Source organism: Myxine glutinosa, chromosome 7 (assembly GCF_964187855.1).
Source record: "Myxine glutinosa chromosome 7, kmMyxGlut1.1, whole genome shotgun sequence".
In the NCBI taxonomy this organism is placed as follows: Eukaryota; Metazoa; Chordata; class Myxini; order Myxiniformes; family Myxinidae; genus Myxine; species Myxine glutinosa.
The window spans coordinates 107,740,861-107,765,638 of NC_136267.1; the positions used below are offsets into that span (position 1 = coordinate 107,740,861).

General features: G+C 44.2%; 1 protein-coding gene across 10 annotated transcripts in view; it reads left to right on the forward strand.

Annotated features, from left to right (window-relative positions):
• Positions 1-24,778, forward strand: part of GPD2 (glycerol-3-phosphate dehydrogenase 2) — a 274,919-nt gene that overhangs the window by 108,618 nt on the left and 141,523 nt on the right. For all 10 annotated transcript variants that reach the window (XM_068123093.2, XM_068123084.2, XM_068123092.2 and 7 more), the window contains 3 exons: positions 14,841-15,021; positions 15,498-15,622; positions 23,706-23,803. In XM_068123093.2, coding sequence (XP_067979194.2) covers positions 14,904-15,021; positions 15,498-15,622; positions 23,706-23,803 — 341 coding nt within the window. In that variant the 5' untranslated portion in view covers positions 14,841-14,903. The remainder of the gene's footprint in view (positions 1-14,840; positions 15,022-15,497; positions 15,623-23,705; positions 23,804-24,778) is intronic.

Sequence of the window (24,778 nt, forward strand, 5' to 3'; positions counted from 1 at the left end):
CGCTCTGGGTGCGAACCACCAGGGTGAAAGTTTATGGCTGGACCGTAATTTGTGCCCAAGCTAGACAGCTCAAATGCAAGTGCACATACACTACATGGCCAAATGTTTGTGGACACCTGAACATCACACCCGTATATGCTCGTCAAACTTCTCGTTCCAAAATCATGGGAATTAATATGGAGTTAGTCCCCCCCCCTTTGCTGCTATAAAAGCCTCCACTCTTCTGGGAAGGCTTTCCACCAGATGTTGGAACATTGCTGCGGGGATTTGCTTCCATTCAGCCACAAGAGCATTAGTGAGGTCGGGCACTGATGTTGGGCGATTAGGCCTGGCTCGCAGTCGGCATTCCAATTCATCCCGAAGGTGTTCGATGGGGTTGAGGTCAAGGCTCTGTACAGGCCAGTCAAGTTCTTCCATACCGATCTCGACAAACCATTTTGGTATGGACCTCACTTTGTGCACGGGGCATTGTCATGCTGAAACAGGAAAGGGCCTTCCCCAAACTGTTGCCACAAAGTTAGAAGCACACAATCGTATAGAATGTCATTCTGTGCTGTAGCGTTAAGATTTCCCTTCACTGGAACGTTAATATTTCCTAGCCTGAACCATGAAAAACAGCCCAGACCGTTATTCCTCCTCCACCAAACTTTACGGTTGACACTATGCATTCGGGCAGGTAGCGTTCTCCTGGCATCCACCAACCCCAGATTCATCCATTGAACTGCCAGATGGTGAAGCGTGATTCGTCACTCCAGAGAACGTGTTTCCACTGCTCCAGAGTCCAATGGCGGCGAGCTTTACACCCCTCCAGCCAACGCTTGCCATTGTGCATGGTGATCTTAGGCTTGTGTGCGGCTGCTCGGCCATGGAAACCCATTTCATGAAGCTCCCGACGAACAGTTGTTGTGCTGACGTTGTTTCCATATGCAGTTTGGAACTCGGTAGTGAGTGTTGCAAATGAGGACAGACGATTTTTACGCTCCATGCACTTCAGCACTCGGTGGTCCCGTTATGTGAGCTTGTGTGGCCTACCACTTCGCGGCTTTACTGTTGTTGCTCCAACACGTTTCCACTTCACAATAACAGCACTTACAGTTGACCGGAACAGCTCTAGCAAGGCAGAAATTTGACGAACTGACTTGTTGGAAAGGTGGCATCCTATGACGGTGCCATGTTGAAAGTCACTGAGCTGTTCAGTACGGCCCATTCTTCTGCCAATGTTTGTGTATGGAGATTGCATGGCTGTGTGCTTGATTATATATACATGTCAGCAATGGGTGTGGCTGAAACAGCCGAATCCACTAATTAGAAGGGGTGTCCGCATACTTTTGGCCATGTAGTGTACCTATAGGCAGTGACAAACGGGACCGCACTCAATTTATAAAACTGCAGTGTAAAAAATTGCATTCAACAAAAACAAAGATGGATTCTGTTCACCAAAAAGAGAAGATTATGAAATAACAAGTATGACTGCACTAAAGTCACAACCGGCAACAAGATCCAGGAACAGGTCGATTTGGGGAAACGCGCATTTAAAGCACTTAAAAGATGAATATCGTGATTGGGAAACACATTTAATGCGCTATTAAACTATTAATAATAACAATAATAATAATAATAATACATTTATTTTATATAGCGCTTTTCAAGAAGCCCAAAGACGCTTTGATAGAGTGCAAAAAGACAAAAATCAACAGGTAAATAATCAAAGCAAAAGGAAGGAGAAGCAGAAAAGATAGTCAGGGGTTAAATGCTGTGGGTTAAATGTTGAATGCAGTGTTGAACAGGTGGGTCTTGAGTGATGTTTTGAATGTGGTGAGTGAGGTGGAGTCTCTGATGGTGTGAGGTAGTGAGTTCCAGAGGGTGGGAGCAGCGATGGAGAAGGCCCTATTAACTAGACAACTCTCATCCATGTCACCCTCCGTCACGGATTGTTTAAACCCAATATGGGGACGTTCAAAAATATATAACGCTATTTTTTTAGGGAGCCACATCGTAGTAGAACCAGATCGTAGCCGTGCTCACTGACGTGATTGATTAAACCTTACTGCTAATTTTTATTTGACATTTATTAGATTTTTTTTGTGGTACCTAATAGTGAGTAAGGCTTGACCCAAGCAAAGCCATTGGATATCTGACGTGACAAACTGGCAGTGTATAATCAGCAGAGGACTACAGGCTTGATGTCTTAGGCTGACCAGAAAGCCAAGATGGCGGTCATATTATTTTGTCTGGATGAGGAGGCCATTGTGGAGTCTAGTCAAGCAACAAATGTGGATGGGGTCCGACAGCTGTCCAACCAATGGGTGCACATTTCAATAAACGATCCCCAACAAGAACCACAAGTACAGAAACATTCAAAGTACACCGCCCCCATGGCAGATAATTAAATATCCTCCAGCGCGGCATTGCCGGGGTGCCTTCTGCATCTCAATGCCTCCGACACCCGGCAATCCCGCCATGCAGCTCATAGAGACTGTATTGGGTGAGAGAGGTGTGCAATAATTGATTGGTTAATTGCATAATTAAAATCAATAAATGATAATCATAAAATATTTTCTTAATCAATTGGCTAATAGCAAACCTAAACCACTAGTGCTCCATCTGAAGCAGTAACTTTTTGAAAATTAATTGTCACATATATGTAATCACGCATGTATAATCACGATTCGTGTGTGTGCGTGTGCGTGTGCGCATGCCACTGCCACTGGTCGTCATCTCCACGAGCAAGTCTGCTCGACTGAACGGGGACTTCCCTGGTCCACCGCCACCTTCCCTTCCGAAGCACACATCTCCATCCCAGGAAGGAACCACTATTCATGGACCAAGCTGTCTCCTTAATCGTTCTCCGTTTCCCCCTCCATCTCCGGGGGTTCGCTCGATCCCGCCCGGATACATCCCTGCTCGCCTGGACATGGCACGCCACTGCTAACAGTCGCCATCTCCACACATAGTCCCACCGATGCTCGGTCCCATCCATCCACGGCGGGAGGGAGTAGCCAAAAGGGAGTCGTCCTCAGCATGAGGGACAATGCACACCAAGCGGAGGGTGTCGGCCAAGTGCACCAAGCTGCATGGCTAACCGTGTCTCAAATGCCTCAGCCTCCCCGAAGCTGTTATATTCAGTGCGGTCCCTGACCACACTGAAGCTCGGTCCCACCTTCAGCGGGATGGAGTCGATAAAGCCCTTCAGGCTGCATGGCCAGGCCACGTCCCACACACGTCAATTAGAGCAACACCGGACACCATGTGTGTGGCCCTCGGCCTCATCAAAGCTGCCATAGCTGCAGGGCCAGGCCACATCACAAACGAATGTCGAACGGCGTGACGCGTGCGCAGTTCTCTGTCCCACAGAAGCTGCTACCCTCATCACTCCCATTAGTTAGCCAGTTAAGAGGAAGCATCGTTCATTTTTTCAGGAAAGCACCAAATTTGGCACAGATGTAGTATGGACCTATACAATTGTTTTCCTGAGGGGCGCCCAGAAATTCAGAACCCCTGGTGGTCGCCATATTGAATTTCAACATGACCGCCCTCTGTGACCTATTTCCCTCAATAACTTCTATACTATGAGCGATAACACCACAGTTCCAGTGTCTTACCCCATGTTTTCATGGTCTCTGAATCCAATGGGATCAATTGCATAAAGATTGGCATCCATCATCTTTAATTTCAAGATCGCCGCCATGGTGTTTCCATTTTCCTTGAGTCTCTCATAGTATTTTAGGTAAAATTTCAATTCCAAGTGATACACATTGTTTTATTGGTCTCTGATAACAATGGAATGGTATTAATTAATCAAAGTTACATGGGGTAAGACACTGGAACTCCCCTCAGGAAAACAATTGTATAGGTCCATACGACATCCAGCACCAAATGTAATGTTTCGATACTATAGTATGCCATGTAAGACGTGTCTGCCACAGCGTTTGATTGCCATTATTTAATTAGTTTATCTAATCACAATCTAATCAATAATAATAATACTTTATCTGTGTAATACATGTCCATTATGTCACTTTTATTTTATGTATGAATTTTTTTTTTTCAAGTCCTATTTCTTTCTTTCAGATTGAGAAAATGTCCAAGAAGTTCACCCTGGTTCAACCTCGCCCTAGTGGGAGCCATGATGATCCACCAGACATCCCATTAACTGACTGGAGTCCATGTGTCCTTTGTCAAGAGACGACATCAGAATCGCTTCAACAGCCAAAGAGGGGCACACGCTTGGATGCTGATGTGAGCTACAAGTTGTTGGATGGTCAGCTGAAGTTAGCACAGGAAAAGGGCTACGATCCATTCAAGATCGACCTCGATCGCATTGATGATGGCAATGGCATTGAAATGACATTGATATCGAACACTGCATCATGGCATAAGTCCTGCAGAAGTAAACTTTCTGTCTCCAAAATTGATAGGTATGCCTCTGCCAAGAAGTGGACATTAGATGGATCAGAAGCACAGCAGGGAGGTAGTCCAGTGAAAACACGTCGTCATCAATCTGTCGCACATTAGTGAGCAATCAGAACCAACTTGTTTATTTTGTGATGGACTGGGTGGAGATGCTGGACTCCATAGGGCTTCGACATTTGGTTGAGACGAAAATGTCCGACGCTATGCTGTAATGCTGAAAGACACTCACTTGCTAAGAAAACTTGCTGGAGGAGATATGGTGGCTATTGAGGCTAGGTGTATCATAAGCAGTGTCTAAGTGTTCTTAGGTCATCAATCTAACAAAGCAGACAGGGAAGAGGATCAAAGGTGTCGTAGCATTGCCTTTGCTGAATTATTGTCTTACATTGAAGAGGCACGGAAGTGTGAGCAGGGTCTTGCCACTGTCTTTAGGTTAGCAGATTTAGTGAACATCTACAAAGACTGACTGATAGACCTTGGTGTTGGAGAGGATGTGAATGTGAATTCCACACGTTTGAAAGACAGCTTACTGTCATACTGTCCATCCCTGTCAGCCAGTAAAAAGGGTAATGATGTGATGCTAGCTTTTGACACTGATGTTGGGGATGCTCTGAAGAGAGCTTGCGAAAGCGACTTCGATGCTGCAGCTATTAACTTGGCCAGGGCAGCACAGATAGTGAGAAGACAGATCTTTCAAGGGAATTATTGTTTTGATGGGACTTTCGCAGATGCCAGCATTCCAAGTTCTCTCTTAGCTCTGCGCATGCGCTTCTGCGCAGATGAAGCTTCTGCGCATGCGCAAGATTGGTCGTCACGTCTCTTCAAAGCTGTCCCCGCGCGCACGTTTTCGAAGTTAAGTAATTTTTCACAATTGTGTTTTTGTCGAATCTGTATCTTTCTTTCGGTGTATGTACCTATTGGGGTGACTTTAATAGGTTTCTCGGTGTTGGTTTTTCATACCTGTGTACAGAATCGTCGTTTTTTTCGTATCGTGTATTCTGAGGCCTAGTGTAGTGCTAGTAGGCTACCGTGTCAGCCCTTGGCTTGAGGCTTTTTTTTTGTCTCAGCGGTTCTTCGATCGTGCTGCAAATTACTTTCGGTCTCTGTTTTTCACGGTCTTTTCACCCCATACTTCCTTGTTTTAAAATCTCAAAAAAAAAAACCAAAAAAATGTTTTCCTTCCCTGTTCTTATCCGTTTGTTCATTCTTATTTGTTCGTTTGTTCTTCGACCACGTTGTTCGTGATCACGTGATCACGTTGTTAAAAAATGTTTCATCTGTCCCCTCAAGAACTTTATTTTGTCATATTCTATAACACCTTTTTCTTCTTCTATAAAAGGATGCTTTCGACTTTCTCACCAAATCTATTCATTCCAAAAATAAATTCCATCTCTTACAGTGCATCTTTCATTCATTCCCTAAACTCTCCAGAACTCCACCCATCCTTCAGCGTCCTCAAATGTATTTTTGACTCGAATGTCTCAAGAAACTCATTTTGCAATAAATGTTCGTTTCCCATTAATCGTACACTTTTCAAAATCCAATCTCACCCCTTCCCTCCAAATCTTCCCCATCACCCATCTCTTTCAAATCTCCCCCCCCCCCCTGCCCCTTCCCTCCTAAACTCCCCCCACTCCCCTCCCCTCCGAGACTCTCCCTCACTCCTCCCCTCCTAGACACCCCTCTCACCCCTCCTCCTCAAAGCGTCCTCCCCGCTTCTTCCCCCTTCCAACTTTCACCTTCATCTCCCTCAACCTTCTGCCTCACTCTTCCCCCTCCTCAAATAACACCTCACTGCGCCTCACCCAATCACCATCAAACCTTTTGTCTGCCCCATTCTTCCCTTTCTCCAAGCTATTCTGTAATCTCTGACACACCTTCAACAGCTCTCCCAACCTCTTCCTCCTCTTCCACATCTTACCCTACCGCTCCCCCCCCCCCCCTGTTCGGTATCCGATGCTCCCCCTTCCTCTTCCTTAACAGTATGGACCTCAAACATCCGGGGCTTTCGCTCAAACTTAACTGATCTCTCCATACAGGTTGCTTCTGACAAACCAGACGTGATCTGCTTAACAGAAACTTTCCTCCTTCATGATGTCTCTGATTCCTTGGTATCTTTCCCAGGTTACTCCCTCCTCCGGTATGATAGACCTGAGCCTCGTCCTGGAGGTGGGGTTGCTATCTTTATAAAAAAAACTCTTCCTCACTCGCCCTGCACTGCCCTCTCTCCACCTCACCCCCAGGAATACCTTTGGCTACGGCTTCCCCTTCGCTCCCACCTTTTGTTCATATGTGTGTTGTACCGTCCACCAAACAGTGATGACTCCATCTACATCTCGCTGTCTGATAATATGGACCAACTTCTATCGACCCATCCCAACTCTCTCTTCCTCATATGTGGTGATTTCAACTGTCACCATGCCAGTTGGCTGGGGGTGGGTACCTCTCTCACCAGCCATGGCTCTTCAGCAAAGGACTTCTGTGACTCACTGGGACTGACACAATCTGTCAATTTCCCAACCCGGATCTCAGTCAACGGAGCATCTTCTCTTCTGGACTTGGTTATGACTAACTTCCCTGAAAATTTCTGCTGCTCTTCTTCTGCTCCAATCGGCTCTTCTGATCATGTGCTTGTTAAAGTGGACATCTCTCTGACCATTCTCAGAGAGCCTCCTCAGCGTCGACGAGTCTGGCATTTCACTCAGGCCAACTGGCACGGTCTTCAAGCAGCCATCAATCATCTGGACTGGTCTCCCATCTCTACTGCCTCTGACATCAACTCATCCTGGGAATTCTTCCAAAGTAAATTGCTCTCTCTCATGCACAGATTTATCCCATCTCGTCTTCAGTTGTCATACCCTTCCTCCCGTCCATGGTACACGGAATCTTGTGGTGAGGCTATTGCCCAGAAACAACTTGCTTTCGTCTCCTGGAAAGCAAATCCAACGGAAGGAAATCTCATTTCCTTTCACAAAGCCCGAAACAAGTGTGTGTCCACCCTCAGGAGAGCCAGGAAACAATATCTCTCCGTTCTCAGGACCGAACTCTCTTATCTGTCTCCCTCTTCCAAATCTTGGTGGCGTCTGGTCAAATCTGTTTCTGGTGTTTGTTCCCCCCTCCATCCCCTCCCTCACCTCAAATGGCCACACGGCTGACTCCGCACGTGAAAAAGCTGAATGCCTCAACTATGTGTTTGCCTCTAAAGCTTGTGTCCCAAACCCATCTCTCTCTGTACCCACCATACCCAGTCGTACCCAGCTGCTCCTGGACTCTGTGTCCTTTACTCCTGACAAGGTGGAAAAGTTTCTGTCAACCCTCGACTCTGATTCTGCAACTGGACCTGACGGCATCAGCCCACGGGTCCTAAAATCATGTTCTTCCGCTCTTTCACTCCCTCTCTCTGTTCTCTTCACCCTCTCTTTTGCTCAAGGTCATCTTCCATCTGCTTGGAAATCTGTCAACATCACCGCTTTGCACAAAAAAGGTGCAAAAACAGATCCCAGCAACTACAGACCAATCAGCCTTCTCCCAATTATCAGCAAAGTCATGGAATCCATCATTGCTTAAGATATGAAATCTTTCCTCTTCTCCAATGGCTTGATATCTGATCATCAATTTGGTTTCAGACCTGGACACTCCACTCTGGACATGCTGCTTCTGCTTTCTCAACAATGGATGGAGGTCCTCAATGCCAAACAGGAAATTAGAGCAGTCTCCCTTGACATATCACGTGCCTTCGATACGGTCTGGCACCCCGCTCTGCTCACCAAACTCTCCTCTTTTGGTATCCATGGAAATCTCCACGCATGGCTGGCGGACTTCCTCTCTAGTCGGAGTCAACGTGTGGCCCTGAATGGGTTTCTCTCATCTCCTCTTCCTGTTCAGGCTGGAGTTCCCCAAGGCAGTGTTCTGGGCCCTGTGCTTTTTCTGGTCTTCATCAATGATCTCTCTGACTCTCTTGAAAATCCTCTCTATCTCTTTGCTGACGACTCTACTCTCTGTCGCTCCATTCTTCATCCCTCAGATCGGCAGTCTGCAGCCTCCTCACTCTCTGCAGACCTTGACAAAATCACAGACTGGGCAAACAAGTGGAACATGTCTTTCAATCCTGACAAATCTCACACTCTTACGATGTCTCTCCGAAAAGACCGACTGGACAACCCTCCCATCCACTTTCTGAATAATCCTCTCCAAGAAGTTCTGTCACTCAAGCTTTTGGGTCTCACTATCTGCCATGATCTTTCCTGGGAAAACGACATTTCAAATCTGGCCTCCAAAGCCAGTCGCCGACTGGGCATCCTCCGTCGTGCGAAGTCCTTCCTTGGCACACCTGAGCTCCTCACCACATACAAGGCTTTCATCCGCAGCTCAATGGAATACTGCTCTCCCCTCTGGGCTGGTGCTCCTGCCTCACACCTAGCTCGCCTTCACGCTGTTGAAACCAAAGCATTCAGAATCATTGGAATCTCCCGCGATGAAGCTAACTCCAAGGGCCTCTCACTCACTCACCGCAGGCAGGTTGGTGGTCTTTCCGTCTTCTACCGACTCCTCTCCGGCCTTGCCCCCCCAGCTCTCTGGGCTCTGTCCCGCAAATATTCCTACAGGTCGCACAAGATCTGCCTGCAACCCTCTTATGGTTAAACTGCCAAAATCAAGACTCTCTGCTCACCTTCACTCCTTCATTCCTCTTTTCTCCCGCCTCTGGAACAAACTCCCTCACTCTCTTCAATCCCACTCCACCCTCCAAGTCTTTAAAACAGCTGTTCACCACCATCTCTTATCTTCCCCCATCCAAAACCTTGATCTTTTCTACCCCCGCTAATTTCACCCCAATTCCACATTTTTGAAATAGCAACTTCTGTCCAGGAAGTCCTTGGTGTCCTTGTGTTTTATACTTCTCCCTCCCCCCCCCCCCCCCTTCCCATGCCTCCTCCCCCCAGGCCCTCTCCCTTCCACACATTTCCCTGCTCTCGGATGTTGTGTCTGTGTGCTTCCCCTTCTCTCCCCATCTTGTCTTCCGCTCCCTCTTTTTTGGTATTTTGTTTGTCTGGTTGATTTGTTTGTGAAGTAAATGTTAGCTCTTTCACGAGCCTCGATTCAGTATACAAAAAAAAAAAAAAAAGAAGCTCTGGTGACAATGATTTTAGAAGGTCCTAGCATTGTGCATCAGACAGGGAAAGAGGAGTCAGTTGCAAAAGCAGGTAGGACTATTGCACAGTTGCTTGCATTTAATAGTGTGAAATCAGCAGCAAAGGAAAGGGAAACCGTTCGCCACAACAGAGACCGAGAAAATCCGGTACCAATCTACATAGCATTAAAAGTACATTCTGAAACGTGCAGTCGGCAGCTCATAGATCGCTTCTATAGTCTAGGACTTTGTGTGTCGTACGACCGCATCCTGGGATTGTTAGCGAGTGCTGCAAATGCTGCTATTCAACAGTTTGAAGCCGATGGTGTTGTTTGTCCTCCCAAGTTTACTCTGGCGTTTTCACGACAGCACAAGCAGATAATATCGACCACAATCCCAGCTCGGTGACTGCAAAGGATTCCTTCCATGGAACTGCGATATCGCTCTGCCAGCACCCAACAGAGGATGATCCTGGAGAAGACCGTGGAAGATTGATAATATCGAAAGAGGGACCCAAACAAATTCAACCACTCCCTGCAACCTACACAAGTGTGTTGCCTGCTGATGGCTTTCCAAAACACCTCTTCGCGCCGAAACTGCAAGGGCCTGTAAAGGCAATGTCTGATGCATGGGTGCAAGACAGAAAGTTGGAGACAAACTGGTTGGAGGAACTGAAAAGATGGTATGATTCAGGGAAATCAGATAGTGATGAGTTCATATATTGGGCTGCATATCATGCTGGCCACCTACATCAGATGGTGAAGCCGAAGGCGACCACAGCCTTGATGCCAATGTTTAGAGAAAAATCAACATCTGTTGCCATGATCACTCACGTCATAAAAGTTGTAAAGGCTGCCACACAACTCCTGAATCCAGAGCAAGTACCAGTCATCACGATGGATCAACCCCTCTATGCACTTGGCAAGCGGATACAGTGGAGTCATCCTGAACTTTATGGTGAAGACAAATTGGTTATGATGTTGGGGCCACTGCACACGGAGATGGCTGCCCTCAAGACAATTGGTGATTTCATGGACGGCAGTGGATGGACGAATGCCATAACCAAGGCTAACATCACTACAGTGGGTACAGCTGATTCTCTAATCCATGCATCCAACTTGTGCAAAGCCAGGCACGCACACCAAGTCACAGCAGCCGCACGACACATTTTGCAGAAGAAAGCATATGGAATGTATCTGGAGGTCACAGATCAACCAAGAAGCTTTGACGACTGGTGCTCAGGACAAAGAGATAGCCATCCACAGTTTTTGTACTGGTCTACTGTCTTAGACTTCCAGCTGTCCATCTTCCAGTTTGTCAGATCCATTCGTTGCTCAAACCTCAAGCTCTATGTGGAGTCCACAGCAGAACTAGTATCCTGGTTTTTTTCCATGGATCACACTAACTATGCCAGATGGTTGCCTGTTCATGTGCGAGATATGGTGGCACTCGGAGAAACTAGTCCACATGTCTACCAGAACTTCTGCCAGGGCTCATTCACTGCCAACAAGACTGGACGGAAATTCTCATCAATAGGCCTCGATGAGGCTCACGAACAATTGAATGTACTCGTGAAAAGAGACGGTGGAGCGGTCGGCCTGACTGAAAACCTTGCTGCACTGAGGAGGTGGATGACAGCGGGCCCTGAGGTAGCTCGAATGATCGAAGAGTTTGAAGAGTTGTACTTGAAGCCGAAGGAGCAAAGGGACCTACACCATGAACAAACTGGTAGTATACAACAAGCATTTGCCAAAGATGTGTGCTCCCTTGTTTCAACCATTGAGGAGATGGGCAACCCGTTCGAAGATGACAGCAATGATCTTCTATCACTTGAATCGAAGGAAATAATGCCATCAAAGCGTTAGAGAGACTGTCATGCACGTTAAAAAGATTGGTAAAACACAGTACCAAACATTCATAGAAGAGCGTCTGGAGAAGCAGGAGAAAGCTATAGATGATGTAATCTCTCGGAATAAGCTTCCACTTTTCAATAGTCCAAAGCAAGTTGGTAAATCAAAGGTGAAGGGAATGATAGCAGAACTCAAGAATGACTGCCATCTGTTTTCACGATTGCATCCATAAAATTGCCACCGGCCTTGGCCGCAGGAAGTCCGAGCCTTTGCCATTATTTCATGCCTTCACTGGCTGCGACAGTGTCATTTTTTGCCCAAATTGGGAAAAAGACAGCCTGGAAGGCTTGGGAGGCATACCCCAGCATCACGCAGACCTTTCATGCTCTCGCTTATAGGCCATCTGTGGACGCTATTACTATGGAACTACAGAGCATAGAAGGATATGTTGCCATCCTCTATGACCGGACTACCGAGATAAAGACAGTGAATGACATGCGCCGACACTTGTTCACGAAGAAGGCAAGAACAATTGATCACATTCCCCCAACAGCAGACGCCTTCGAACAACACCTAAAACGTGCATGTTTTCAGGCTGGACACGTATGGAGTCAGGCACTTGTGCCCTACCCAGAACTTCCATCACCAGCTGATTGGGGCTGGATGAAAACAGGGACTTCTTGGACACCAATTTGGACCACAATACCACTGATACAGGAGGCATGTTCAGAGCTTATAAGCTGCCATTGTAAGTCGGCCTGTAAAGGCAACTGTAAATGCTCAAGGGCAAATCTGCCCTGCACATCACTGTGTGACTGCGATGGACAGTGCTTGTAGTACTACGCGTCTGTGCGAGAGCCTCCACCTTTCAAGTGCCCACAATATTTTAAGTTAAAACTGCAACTGTGTGTAACTTTGATTAATTAATACCATTCCATTGTTATCAGAGACCAATAAAACAATGTGTATCACTTGGAATTGAAATTTTACCTAAAATACTATGAGAGATTCAAGGAAAATGGAAACACCATGGTGGCCATCTTGAAATTAAAGATGATGGATGCCAATCTTTATGCAATTGATCCCATTGGATTCAGAGACCATGAAAACATGGGGTAAGACACTGGAACTGTGGTGTTATCGCTCATAGTATAGAAGTTATTGAGGGAAATAGGTCACAGAGGGCGGTCATGTTGAAATTCAATATGGCGGCCACCAGGGGTTCTGAATTTTTGGGCGCCCCTCAGGAAAACAATTGTATAGGTCCATACTACATCTGTGCCAAATTTGGTGCTTTCCTGAAAAAATGAACGATACGCCCTATTTTTCGGTCTTAACTGCCTAAGTACATTGAAGATGTTATTTGGAAATAAATAATAATTAAGTACAAAGAAATAATGAAGAAATTTTCTTAAACAGCTTGATAAGGCTCCTATGTTTTGTATGAAGATCTTAAAGGCATTTCACATTCGCTGGAGCAAAGTGATGGGATATTCAACTTTTATTTGTGTTGTTTCTTCTTTTTGATTCCTAGAGGAATGTAATCGAAATACAGGCAGAGTGTTGGTTGCATCACAGACTATGCTGGTCTTTTGGTAAATAGAGTTGCATCACAGGACCAACTATTTCCTCTGCTCACACTTTTCTTCCTGAGTTTTGTTTTAAAATCCCTTATTCCCTTTTTGAAAGAGTCGGCATTATGTCAGTATCCAGGTAAAAATCCAAATATATGCTGTGGATTTCCGCTCAAAAGGAAATGCCAAACCACCCAATTTACTTCTTGTCCAGGAAACTGCTTTGGCAGCACAAATTCTCTTATCAAAGAATGCTAATGAACAGATCCAATCAAATGCATTCAATATTTATTTTTCAGCAAGAACTTGATATGTTTTTGCATCACAGCTAATTATTGGGCAATATTTGTTAATGCTTTTAGTTTTCTAAGAATGTCACTTTTCATCCACATGAATCGTCTTTGAGACCATATTTACAAGGAAAGAGGTGTTCATCAAATAATTGAAAAAGGGAACTAATGACTTATTTTGTGTTGCATGCAATAATCTTCGAAGATTTTATCTCGAGGAGTATTACGTTTAACTAGTTTACTGTGCTTTTCCATTTCCTTGAAGTCTTTCAAAACGAAAACCAGTTATTGTGCATGCACTTAGCTTTCTAAAATTGCAAACAATCATTGTCCAAAGCAATTCTTTCCCCTCAAACTAGGGTCCATGTTATTGAGTTCTTAACCTTCGCTCAAAGCTTCCAGGCCATTTCTGAGGCCCCTTTTTAGTCAGCGTTGTCACACCTATACATATTACAGGACTTACCATCAGAGTAGCTCAGATTTGGTGGCACGAGAGGTCAGAATTGGTGTAATAATGGTACCTGTTGGTTCGCATTGCTCCACTGTTTGCCGCACTGCCCCTGCCTCATTGAAGCCAAATGTTCAAATTCATTGGAATCTCAAACGCGTGGAAACATTTACCTTTATTATCTGGGAATATATATATATATATATATATATATATATATAATTAAAAAAAATTTTTTTTAAACAGAATGTAGGAAATAGATGAGTGGAGAATTTGTTTGCATATTAATTGTGAACTGCATCCAAAATCTATGGTTTCACATTATTCTTTGTGAATCTCCTGGCTGCGTATCCATCTCTCCTCTACCCCACCTCCACACTGCCCTTCATATGATGTACCATTCTTTTATGTTAGAGAAAGGATTGATCCTTCTGTCATTGAAGCTTCTTTTTGTCTATGATCTAGCATTCTAGCTATTGCCTCCCTGATGCCACTGAGTTTGTTTTCAATAGGATGATGATGATTATGATGATGATGATGAGGATTATGATATGTTTTATATTAGGGGCAGGAACATAGGCACTAGGCAGGCTGCTCACTCTTGTCTTAAAGAGATTTATAAAGAAAATCAGACACTAAAAAATGGCAATTGTGACCATACAGTCTGCACTATATTCCCACCCTGACATGAAAGCACAACATACCGCATGTTGCATCATAACCAACCGTTAAATAAAGGAGAGAGACAACAGTGGTCAGTGCACAGACTGACAAGGAGACAATTGCTTGTGTATTTTGGATAGATAGCTATTGCTGGCCAAGGGAGCATGAATCATGCAGAGTGGAATGAAGGGAAGCCCACATCAGGAGGCATTTATGTGGGTGGATATTTGCAATACAGTATTTGCAAAAATCCTTATAATTGCAGTGGAATGACAATACAAACAACCAGTTTTAACAGTAACGGATTTGTTTGAATGTTTTCTTCATTAGCCATGCTGTATATTAGAAGCAACATGGTAAGCAAGGTATCAGCTGCTTCAGACAGGTGAAGAATGTATTTTTTTTGTTTGTTTATTTGTATAATCTATCCCTATGAAGAATGCATTTCTAATGTACTTATGTTTGGATGGACAGAGACGCGAGAACAAAAAGCATGTAACGGCATTGGAGAGACAAAAGGAACGGGCTGAACCGGCCATGCTACCTTCACGTGCTGCGCAGCTCCTCACGCTGCACTCCACAAAAGAGTTTGATGTACTGGTGGTTGGAGGAGGAGCCACTGGCAGCGGCTGTGCCTTGGATGCAGTCACAAGGGGTAAGTCATGTGCTTGGCCCATCAACCACAATACTTGATTATGTTTGCATCACCTCTAATAATGGCTTTGCTATGCGGCCAGGCTCTTCTGTTTGTTAATCTGTACTGTGTGTCTGTGCATGTCTCTAAGAGAGTTAAATCCTTCTGCCACTTAATATGAATGAGATACGAAATTAAAGCGAATCTATTTGATTTGTACTGCAATTCTCTCTCTCAAAGTATGTTTGTGTCTCACATGTCATTTTTCCTATATTAGCCAGCCAAGTTTGTTTGGCCAAAGAATTAGACGCTGGCTCGATTAGTCAGGCCAACAAATTTACAATATTGAGATGCACTCTCGCTAAAGTCGTTGATTTGGCTGAGGACTTCATGCACTATATATTTTTGTGTAACTTGATAACTTCAGATGAATTTGTTAACTCTATGCAGTGAAATGTGTGCTTCATGAGAAGCATTTGACACAGTATTACTTTCAGGACTGAAGACAGCACTGGTAGAGAAGAACGACTTCTCGTCAGGTACAAGCAGTCGTAGCACCAAACTCATTCATGGTGGTGTGCGTTACTTGCAAAAAGCCTTCATGAATTTTGACATCGAACAGGTAGGCTTTTCTCTTTATCATATCATTTAAGTTTTAAATTCTCCAATTGTTCAGTGATTTACATGATGTATGTGGTATAGACAGCAATGTTTAAGGTCAACGCAATGATGAGAACATGATGCAATATTTTCTGTGCACTTCATTCAGTGCTCTTGGAAGAGCTTCCTTTATAGGTCATGGTCACAGAATAAATATGTCATTTCAAAGAGCACACACCAGTTGGCAGGAAAAATAAAGAAAAAAAGAAACACTGTGCAGAATTGAAATAAAGACGAAACAAGTTCTGAATAAAACACTTATTTGCAAGAATATTGTGTTACAGAAGCAGGGTAGCTGTTTTTTGGATACCTCAGGAAGTGATGCCCCTGTCCTAAGCTGGTCTCAGGCTCAGCTGGCTCCCGCTGACAGTACCTGGTATTGGCCCCTTGTACAGGGTAACGGATTCCCACTGCCTTGTGGGGGAAACCTTTTTAGGCTAGGGCTAACGGAAGGACACATACTTCAAACCGCACCTGTAGGTCAGCCTGGGCAGTGCTACGTCGTGGATAAATGTGCCCATGATAGTCAGTGGAGGCACCAACTTAGGCATCACTGCACAGTATTTGCAAACGGTTGTGTCCACTTTGGACATCAGTAGCATCATACCGAAGACTTGGCCAGTCTGCTGCACCTTTGTTCATCAGACTTCACGTTGCATTTACTGCACCTGCAGCCAACGATGCTCATAGGAAGAGAGAGTCGGAGAGGGAAAGCACACACCTCTATCACTTTAATCTCTTCTCCGTGTAGGTTGTTCCCTTCATTGGTACCTGCCCACCTGCTCACCATGCATCTTTACCTAAATCCTGTGGTGAGGAAGGAGTGATGTTGGGGATAGGCAAAGGATGCTGCTGGGAGTCCCTAGTCGAGAGTCCACATGTATGGTGGTCCAAGTATGCTGGTCGTTTCATCATTGGCCAGGAGCAGCAGTGACATTCAAATTCTGCTTGGACATCAAAGCAGCCCTCTTCAGGGGTAGCACTGCTCTCCATATGGAGAGGGGATAGAAAAAGTTTCCTTAAGAAAGCGTTCTCCACTTATGCTTACCTGCCTACCACGGAAGGTATGTCATTCATTTCTTCGGTCAAGAAGCAACAAATAAAAGTTAACTAACAAACAACTAGTCAAACAAATGTAACAACAAGACCCTACATTTTGGTGCCTGGAATTTGCGCACACTACAAGACAACGGTAGCCGCCTCAAACGTTGAACGGCCATTATTGGCTGTGAATTGACGCACTGTGGGATAGACATTGCAGCACTCGGTGAGACTCATCGACCTGGTATATCCCTTCTCGAGGAATGAGGCTCCGGTTATAAGTTCAACCAAATAACTCGTCGCTACAAACTCTTTGTTCTAACAAACTGATACATACAAAGCTGCATGGATGCATCCACACTCTAAACATTGTCACCTCATTGATTTTGTCATCGGCTGGCAACGTGACTGGCATGATGTCAAACACACACGTCATGAGAGGCTCTGACTATTGGTCCAATCACAGGTTTGGTAGCAGTAAAATGGCACTTAAGATCAAGCCTCCGGTGAGAAGGTAACGATTCAAGCCTGTTACAAAGCTCAACACTCGACAGCTTAAATGCAGCGATGTGCAATCACAGCTTCAGCATCATCTCAATGCCACCTTGGAACAATTGATGTACCTACTACGAATGCCAAAGTGGAATTGGGTAATTTTACAACATATCACCTTCAGGGCAGCTTCCAACATTCTTGGTTTCATCCATCAACAACAGTCACAAAGGCTGGTTTGATGAGAATTCCTCCCTAATTAACGTCATGCATGTGGCTCATCTCTGCTGGATTGACATAGGCTCAGGGACCAAACGCTCTTCCTAACTGCAACTTAGGAGACTCGCACAGTCAAGACCATGTTCTATGAAAGACAGCTGGTGGGCAGCAAGAGCAGAAGAAATTCAGGAGGCAGCTGATATGAATAATTTGAAGTGCTTCTGTGCTGGTCTAAGGGCAGTCTATGAACCGTCTTCTTGTGATATCACCATATTCCACAGCTCAAATGGCCAACAGCTCATCACGTATTGAAACAAGATCCTGGAGCACTATGCTGAACACTTTATTGGCGTCCTCAATTTTCTCTCCTCCATCTCGGATGCAGCCATTGACTCTATTCCCCAGCAGCCTATATTAGAGGACGTTGCTCGCCCTCTGACTACAAAAGAAACCACCAGAGCTATCAAAAAGATGTCATCTGGAAAGGCCCTTCCTAGGTTTTCAAGTTTTATTGTGCCAACCTCATCGTCTAACCGACCCAACTCTGTAATACCATCTGGAATGAGGAGTCGGTACCATAGGTTTTCAAAGATCTCACGATTGTTCCCCTGTACAAATGCAAAGGTGATAGGTCATGTGTTGACCACTATCGTGGCATGGCCCTACTATATATTGCTGGGAAAATACTTGCCCGCATCATTCTTAATCGCATGTCACCAACAATTGTCAACAGCATCATCCAAAAAGCCAATGTGGCTTTCGCGCTGGATGTGACACGACCGATATGATGTTCTCAGTTCGTCAACTTGAGGAAAATGGCAGAGAACAACATTGCGATATATACATGGTCTTTGTTGACCTTAAGAAAGCATTTGATTTGGTTAATAGAGAAGCTATTGCTATTGCACAAGTTCGGCTGTCCCGTTAAGTTAGTCAACATCATCAGATCCTTCCACGGTTGCTCATGTGAGGTACAGATGATGTACTTCTGAGTCATTTCCTGTTACCTGGCACAAAGCAATGCTGTGTCCTAGCTCCCCTGTTATTTAGCATTGTGTTTTCCCCTCTATAGGTCATGTGTTGAACACATGTGTTTTCCTCTATGCTTCATGAAGCCTTTAAATATTGCAACCGGTGACTCGTGATGATCCAGTTTCGCACCGACAGTAGTGTCTTCAATTTGCAACGTCTGAAGGATAAGTCCAGAATCGCGTAAGTGTTTGCTTTTGATTTACTTTTCTACTATTATATCTTCTTTTTTGAGACGTGCTCTACTTTTCACCGATGAATGTGCACTCTTCAGTCATAATCTCCAAGATATGCAATTTATTGGCAACTTCTTTTTGTAATCTGCTCATCGCTATGGCCTTAGGATAGGCCTCAAGAAGACCGAAGTTATGCTTCAGCAGAGACCAGAAGGTGTGTATACCGTCCCATCCATTACCATCAATGACACTCCACTCAAAGTTGTAGATAAGTTCTGCTAGCTTGGAGGTGTCCTCTCTCAAAATGCAATAATTGATGACGAAGTAACATCAAGACTTGGTAAAGCATGTGTGTCCTTTGGAGATTGACACACCACATCTGGCATGAACGTGGCATTCGCCGAGACGCCTCAATCCTAGACCACTGTCGTATCCAAGGAATTGAGTATTTCCTGATGCCAGCCCAGCTTCGCTTGTCAGGACACCTCACATGCATGGAAGACCATAGAATCCCAAAAGCACTTTTCTATGGTCAACTTAAATTTGGTAAACAGTCACGTGGTGAACAAAGGAAGCGCTATGAGGATAAAGTTTCCTTGAAGTCTTGTGCCATTCCAGTCATCACCTTTGAACATCAGGCCCAAAACAGGTCAGCTTGGCGCAACATTTGCTGCAAAGGCCTGGACCACTTTGAATGTGAGAGCCTAGCTATCGAGAGACGGGGGAGGTGAGAAAGGAAAACCTGCCAACGTCAATCTCTGCAAGGACCAGTCTATAATTGTGATATTTGCGGTCGATGCTTTGGGTCCCGCATTGGCCTATATACAGCCATTGCACAACGCACAATGCTTGGTGAGCACGCCAATGAAGAGGGGAGATGTGTCAAAAACGACGACTCGCACCGTCATCATTACTTGTGTTAGAACAAGGCACGATTACATGAAGATGAATCAATAAGATGAGTATAGTAAGCGTCGATGACTATTGAGAGCATAATTGAACAGTGTCTTCTATTCTTCTTCTTTAATTACGCTATTATATGTCCTAATTGTGAAATATAAACGAGCGTGGCAAGATAAAACATGGCCTTTGCAGAAAATGCCATACGAGTGACTTGTCAAGGTGCCAGCTATTGTTATGGAAATAGGAAAATCGCAACACAGTAAAAATTAGTGGCAAAATTAAAAGACTATAAAACAAAAACTTGCAGGATGAGAAAAAAAGTGAAGGGAAGAATTTGTAGCAGAAAAAAAATTAAATTGCTCATTCAGTGTAAAACAAGATGTCGGGGAAATTGGAGTGCACTGTTAGTTCCACTCAAAAGCTATTCTTGGCCAATGATGTTAACTGCCAACACATTGGCACATCACAACATCTGAAGTGCCAACATGTTGGCATTTATGGGCAGTAACAACACATTGCCACTCAATATCATTGGCCAAGAATAGTTAAGTACTAGAGCGGATGTCTCAATGCACCATGTGTCCTGATGCATGCTAGTTTTACCAACATGGGACATAAGGGACTGGTCAAAAAAGTTAGCCAATAAAATGAAAGCCATAGCTTTTGGGTAACCACTACAAGAAGGTGCAAACTAAAGGGCTGGCAATCACACTGTTTGAGGAGGAATTGATTAATTGGTAAATTGATAATTGGCTTCATTGCTCCTGGAACTAAAAGTAATGGAACCACAAAAATTGCATTGCCTCTGATGTTCCAGCAAAACAACCATGATATATGTTTTTACTCGGCCGTGTAATAGTTAGAGCATCCTCTCTAAGTCTGGGAGATCGGTAGTTCAAACGATGGTCGAGTCCACACCAAAGACTTTAAAAGACGTACGTCGCTGCTGCCTTGTGTGATGCTTTGCATTGAAAAATAGGATATAACACATACAATCTTGTGTTGGCAATCATTGTGCAGGCCTGATGGGTCAAATAGCCTGGCCCACTGCATACCACATGGTGGTGTAATTGTTTGTGTCCGCTCTGTGTCTGGTATGTTAGCGGTTTGAACCTGACCCTGGCCGAGTCATACCAAAGACCATAAATATAGTATGCGCTGCGCCCTTGCTTTATGCTCCGCATTAAAAAGGAGAGATACGAAGGTACAGTATATGCAAAAACAACCCTAGGTTGGCAACCATTTTAGAGGCCTGATGAGTTGAAGGGCCTCCTCCTGCATTGAAGTTTCTTGTAATGGAACTGAAATTTACTTCTGGCAATGATGGCGAAAAACAATTATTTGTCATTTTATACATACATTACAGGAAGAATTTTGCAGTAGCCCAAACAGGGAACCAAACAATGCATCAACACACAAAACTCCATGGATTTGAGAGCATCCAATAATGGTGTCTGAAAGGCCAGTCTGTACACAGTGTATGCCTTTTTATTTTCAATGAAGTGAGTTTTTTTTTTTTAACAGGGAAACGTTTTGTACAACATGTGTGCTCTTTCAGCAAAACCTTAATTTTTAAGTGATATTGCAGAATACAAGTTATCGTTCAAACGTTTGTATGTTTGTTTTGAATATATATGTTAGTTTCTTTTTTCAAAAATAATTTAACAATGCACACTTACCTTCAGCAAATGATCCCAAAGAATGTACTTCAACACTCACGTATGTGCATGATAATTGCTATAGGGTGCTGTTTAACTGTAAGAACAGATATTTGCACCCCTCTTTTCTCTGACTGTTTTTTTTCTTCTGATATATATATTTTTTCCTGATTTTGGAAAAAGCTAAAGCATTTCGTGTTGTGAATACACATGTTTTGATTACTACTTTGTATTGCCTACTGAGAAAAAAAGAAGGGTACAAAGGTACGCAGCATTACCTAGTGCTGTTCTAATCATGGTTGCATTTTGAAGAAGTAAAATGTTTGTTTTAAAAAAAATTTATGGGGGCCTAAAACACTTGCCAACACAACTTCCATACACACTCACTAAGGAATGGGGTTGGGGATCATTTAATATTACCTATCGGATAGTTATGAAGGCTTAGGCAATATAGAGCAATTAAAAAAAATCCAACTTCTATTTCGAAGTTTTCAAAAAATGTTTTGCCTAAAATACTCCCTGGTACTCACTGATGAACATCTGAAAGTTTGATGGTCCGTTTCGCCAACTCTGAGAAAAATGGCGAAGTGTGTCCCTCCTGCAAGCTACTTCTTCCAGGTTCATACCTTTCCTTTGTGGTTCACTTACAAACCTGTCACACTCCACCCATCATGTATTGTGCAGCCCCCGCCGTCCTGCCGCTCATCCTGCCACACTGAACCCACCACGCATCCTGCTGCATCCCACATGCTGTCACACCCCACCCACCAGTCGTCCTGCCGCACCCGACATGCCACATGTTCTGCCTTACCTGACTCTCTGCCAATCCTGCTGCATCCTACCAGCCGTGTGTTCTGTTGCACTCGACCAACTGGGCATTCTGCAGTACCGGACCCGCCGAGCGTAATGACACAACCGACCCGCCGGGCATATTTCTGCAACCGGCCCACTGGGCATACTGCCGCACCCGACTTGCCGGGCTTACTGACACACAGGACCCATCTCGCGATCTTTCACGGGACTCGTTGCGCATCCTGCTGCACAGGACCTGCCGCTTGTTCTGCCACACCAGACCCGCTACACGTCCTGCCACACCATATCCTCCGGACGTAATGCCACTCCCGACCCACTGCTCATCCTGCTGTATCTGCTTTGCCTTTCTCTTTTTGATTTCTTTATATACCCCACTCAACAAAATTTGCAGCTTCCATGATTGGACAAACACTCAAGTCCTGTTACTTTTGTATCGCAGACTGGTGACTGGGCTCTGTTTTTATTTTATTTTAATTGCCTCTTTTCCAGTCTCTCAGTCTTCCTACCATTCCTATTGATTCCAGGATGCGTACATTTTTCCAGTAACCCCTTATTCATTAATCTCACAAATCCAGGCTCGCTGCCCTTCTCTACGTTTTTATCCCTCGATTCTCCTGTATAAACCAAACCACCGTTTAGAGGCCGCGGGGGTTGGCCTTTTTCGGGGACCGTGGTTGTTGTTGTTTTTTGGTCCCCTTTTTGAAGCAATGTTTTACGGCCGGATGCCCTTCCTGCCGCCAACCCTGTTTGTCGCCTTTTTACGACACACAGGGAATTACCAGTGAACTGGTACTCAATTAGCCGACCTCGGAAGGATGACAGGCTGAGTCAACCCCCCTGGCGTTAATTCAGCGATCGACCGGGATTCGAACCCAGGATCCTTGGATCCTAAGCTGCCACCCTAGCCGCTAGCCCAACACCAGGGGCTGTATATGGAACCAATTTCCAGAGGGTGTGCTGTCTCACTCTTCCCTCCAGGTCTTCAAGCAAGCAGTGCACCACCATGTCTTTTCATCCCAAATTCTGACCCATGATCTTTATAATCCCAATTTAACTTTACTATCCTCACTATCATGCTATTTGCAGTATTGCTGCCACTGTTTTCTCTGTCTTATTTTCTTGTTAGTTCATTCTCTTGATGTTTGTCAAAAAATACAACATGAAAAAACAACACCCCCCCCCCCTCCTTTCTGCGATCTTTTCTAAAACCCTAACCATCCCCCCCCTCCCCCCCCCCTCCTCGTACTCCTCACATCCACCACTTCATTCTTCCAATGAAAAAGTTTTATTTTAGTGAATATTTTAAGTTACATTTTTTGAGAAAAACTGATGCGACATTTATAACTGTTAGAAGTAAACTCGTATTTTTTTATTTCCACAATTCATATGCATAATGCATATGAATGCTAATCCAATGAAGGTATAACAACAAAATGTTCTCCATTTTATTTTCATCCCAATATACCCACAGCTTTCTTCTCCTGAAATTTAGATGTCACACCAACACCCAACCACTTTCCTGTCTAAGCTTGTACATTAATTCTGACGTTTTTTAAGATTGTCATCATTTATATGTCGTCTATAATTGTACAGGAATGGAATGTATGTATCTCTTTCCATTGTTTTATTTTTCTCCACTTCACATTTCTGATTGTTACTTTGAATGATGCTATTAGTGTGTTGATGATTAATTAATTGTGGGGTGTCCTTTTAGTACTATATGGTGAAGGAAGCTCTACATGAGCGATCTAATTTGCTGATGATCGCCCCTCACCTCTCTTCTGCACTGCCAATCATGCTACCTGTATACAAGTAAGTCATCCAGCTAAATATCACATCACACGAGTGTCTGTATATTCCTTCTTGTTTAGAGATGCTCAGAGTTTCTTTGGATGTGATCTTGCAAATGTATAGGGTCCTCTTCACATCCTGTGAAGAGTGCGAAGAACATGGTTCTAGGGACAAAGCAATGTTTTATTTGACCTTTTGCTTCATGATATTGCTTCAGTGATGATGGAACAGTGTCTGTCTTTGGCCTTTGTTTTGGACAATCATTCACAAATGTTGTCGTCTCGTGTATTTTGGCAAATATCCACATGAAGCAATGTCAGGCACTACATTGATGCGTTGGCATACGACTTGTATTGTGCAAGCATCCTTCAATGTCTGTGGCTGTCTCATAGTAGTAGTAATACTGGTAGGTGTGTGTGTGTGTGTGTGTGTGTGTGTGTGTGTGTGTGTGTGTGTGTGTGTGTGTGTGTGTGTGTGTGTGTGTGTGTGTTGGTTGGTTGGTTGGTTGGTTGGTTGGTTGGTGTACAATGTGCTGTACAACATCTAATGAATTACGTGGTGGTGAGATGTTTTGAATGACATGATGGTAAGATGTTTTGAATTACATGGGGGTGAGGTGTTTTGGATTATGTGGTGGTGAGGTGTTTTAAATTACTTGGTGGTGAGGTGTTTTAAATTACGTGGTGGTGAGGTGTTTTGAATTACTTGGTGGTGAGGTGTTTTAAATTACTTGGTGGTGAGGTGTTTATGTGGACATATCAATATTTGATCTTCATTTAAACAGTATCTATAGATAAAGTTGATCTAATTGAACAAAAAACAATGAAAAATTGGCTTTGCAATAATTTATTCAACAAAAAATTCACAGAGATGCCATTTCCTTCTGTGGAAAAAGTAAGTACACCCTTGGCTCTAATAGGTGGTATTGCCCCCTTTGGCAGAAACAACCTCAAGTAGGCATTTCTTATAACTGTCTACCAGTCTCTGTCATCGACA